The sequence below is a fragment of the Babylonia areolata genome, chromosome 13 (assembly GCF_041734735.1).
Source record: "Babylonia areolata isolate BAREFJ2019XMU chromosome 13, ASM4173473v1, whole genome shotgun sequence".
Lineage (NCBI taxonomy): Eukaryota > Metazoa > Mollusca > Gastropoda > Neogastropoda > Buccinidae > Babylonia > Babylonia areolata.
The window spans coordinates 15,028,732-15,031,231 of NC_134888.1; the positions used below are offsets into that span (position 1 = coordinate 15,028,732).

The 2,500-nt window shown below is 38.6% G+C and overlaps 1 protein-coding gene across 2 annotated transcripts in view; it reads right to left on the reverse strand.

Annotated features, from left to right (window-relative positions):
* Nucleotides 1-1,413: 1,413 nt before the first annotated feature.
* Nucleotides 1,414-2,500, reverse strand: part of LOC143288844 (uncharacterized) — a 20,800-nt gene continuing 19,713 nt past the window's right edge. For both annotated transcript variants that reach the window (XM_076597490.1, XM_076597491.1), the window contains exon 14: nt 1,414-2,244. In XM_076597490.1, coding sequence (XP_076453605.1) covers nt 2,235-2,244 — 10 coding nt within the window. In that variant the 3' untranslated portion in view covers nt 1,414-2,234. The remainder of the gene's footprint in view (nt 2,245-2,500) is intronic.

The following is a 2,500-nucleotide window of genomic DNA, read 5'->3' on the forward strand; positions in this document are numbered from 1 at the left end:
CAAGCGATTTACAAGTGAACAAGTCTTCTGTGCAAAGAATGGCGATAGAACTGGAGATGAAGCCCTTCAAGAGGATACGGGTATCAAGGAGGGACCAAAATGTTAGAGGGAAAAGAAAAACTCGCTGCTGTCTCGGCCACTGATGTGAAAAGGATCATTTTCACAGACGAGGAAGACTTTACGTCAGAGATAGCTAAAAATCGCCAAAACGATCGCATTCATGGGAAACGGAAACAAGAAATTCAGTCATCTCGCCTCTACATGAAACTTCTAGATTTTCAGAAAATATAATGGTTTCAGCTGGAGTATCCTGGAAAAGAAAAACAAACAGTCATTTTACTGACACTGATAGAGCCAAGGTTAATAGTGAAAGCTACATTCAGTTATTGGATGACAATCTTCTCCCGGATTGTAGGCGTCTTTATCCTAGAAACATTTACGTGTTTCAGCAAGGTGGGGCTCCTTCACACACAAGTAGGGTAACCCAGGCCCATCTGGAGGAGGCTACACCAGAATTCATCAAGAAGGATGATGGCCTCCACAAAGTCCTGACTGTAACCCAATGGATTGTGTCACATGGGACTCTGAAGGAAAAAGATTACCGGGGAGTGAGAGACAAATTGACCGAGCAGGCGTTAAAGGACAGGATAATTATGTCATGGAAGGAGATATCGATGGAAGAAATACGTAAAAGCATTTCTGCTTGGAAGAAACGGCTTCGGTTAGTCGTGGAGGAAGATGGAGGCCACATTGAGCATAAACTGAATGAAGTGAGTTTTCCTCTGATATTGGGGTTTTTGACATGCTGTTTTTAATTTGATAATACTCGCATAATTTGCGTTCGAACTTTGAGATATTTTGCAGACTTGTTGATGGTATACTAAGGCTACTGTGTAACATTTTTCAATGAATTCGGTTTCTGTATCATTGAGAAAAAGCGGTTCACTATTTTGGGGACACCTGATATTTCATGAACACATGCAGTTATGTTCCCCTCCTAATAGAGCATAGGGAATGGTAAAGTATGTAGTGCAATAGAATGTTTTACAGAACAGTGCAGTTCAGTACAATGTAGTGCAGTGCAGTGCTCCTCAGCACAGGAAAGAATAGCATATCCAAGTACATCACAACACAACTCGACACGACATGATACGACACGACTCGACACTACGCAAGACATAGAAAACTTTAAAATGAATGAAACTGAGTTCTGTCAGAAAACACCCAGCTGATCCTTCCGAGGAAGCAAAGAATGAATAACGAACAAGACAACAAAGCGGTGTTTTGTGCGGTAGTTTGTGTCAGGAAATAGACACAAAACAAAACAACACAAAACGCGCAACACACGTAACTCTTTCTATGCAACTCTTTAATACAAGGCACAAGACAGTTTGCATGTGGAGAAAGTGTTTATTGATATTTGAAAAGCTTTGATTTGGAGACTGCACACAGACAACAATACTTGCTATTGCAGCGATAAATATGCAATTATGCAAACAGCAAAGCAAACGAAAATGTATGGCTTACTATACGTCGATTATACCTAAATAATACACTTTAAAATATAGATCATACAGTGAAAGTGTTAACAACTAAAGTGATAGATCTGTTAGTGAATTACCATTGAAATATCAACATAATGGTGCTAGTTATTCTGAAGGAAATCAATAAACCGCGAGTCTTAGTTCAGTTCGTGATTGATCATGTTCTGATGAAGCCAGAGTACAACTGAAATAGTAACTTAAAAACAAGGCAATTGACACATGGTTTTGTTACACTGACTTTGGAATCAATATTGAAACCGACCTGAACAAAGAGTTGGTATACTTTTTTCAAGTGCAATTCAACAAGCAAGCTGAGAATTCACACTCAAACGTTGTGAACAGAAAATAAAAAGACATCTATTGTGCAAATTGAGTCAGTACACCTAAAACAGAACAGTTTTAGTATTTGTTTAGCAGATCGTGCATATTACATAAAACATATGAACCAAACGCACTTGCAAAAAGCTAACTGTTCAAGGTACACATCAGAACAAGAAAATAAGCTCTTGGGGCTTTTTGCGCAAATTAAAGCATGTTTGATCGAACTGAATCAGCATCATTAATCAAAAGCCTTTAACTTTGTATACATATATCCTTGGTTTGCAAGATGTGGATCCAATGACTGTCCTCATTTTGTTTCTTCCTCTAGCACCTGGGACTCTGCAGGCTACGGTGTCTCGGGTCCTTTGGTCACTGTGGTCTGAAATGTAATGTACTGTTATAACACTGTGGTCTGAAATGTAATGTACTGTTATAACACTGCGGTCTGAAATGTACTGTACTGTTATAACACTGTGGTCTGAAATGTCACATACTGTTATAACACTGTGGTCTGAAATGTAATGTACTGTTATAACACTGTGGTCTGAAATGTAATATACTGTTATAACACTGTGGTCTGAAATGTAACATACTGTTATAACACTGCGGTCTGAAAATTGATGTAATGTCATATC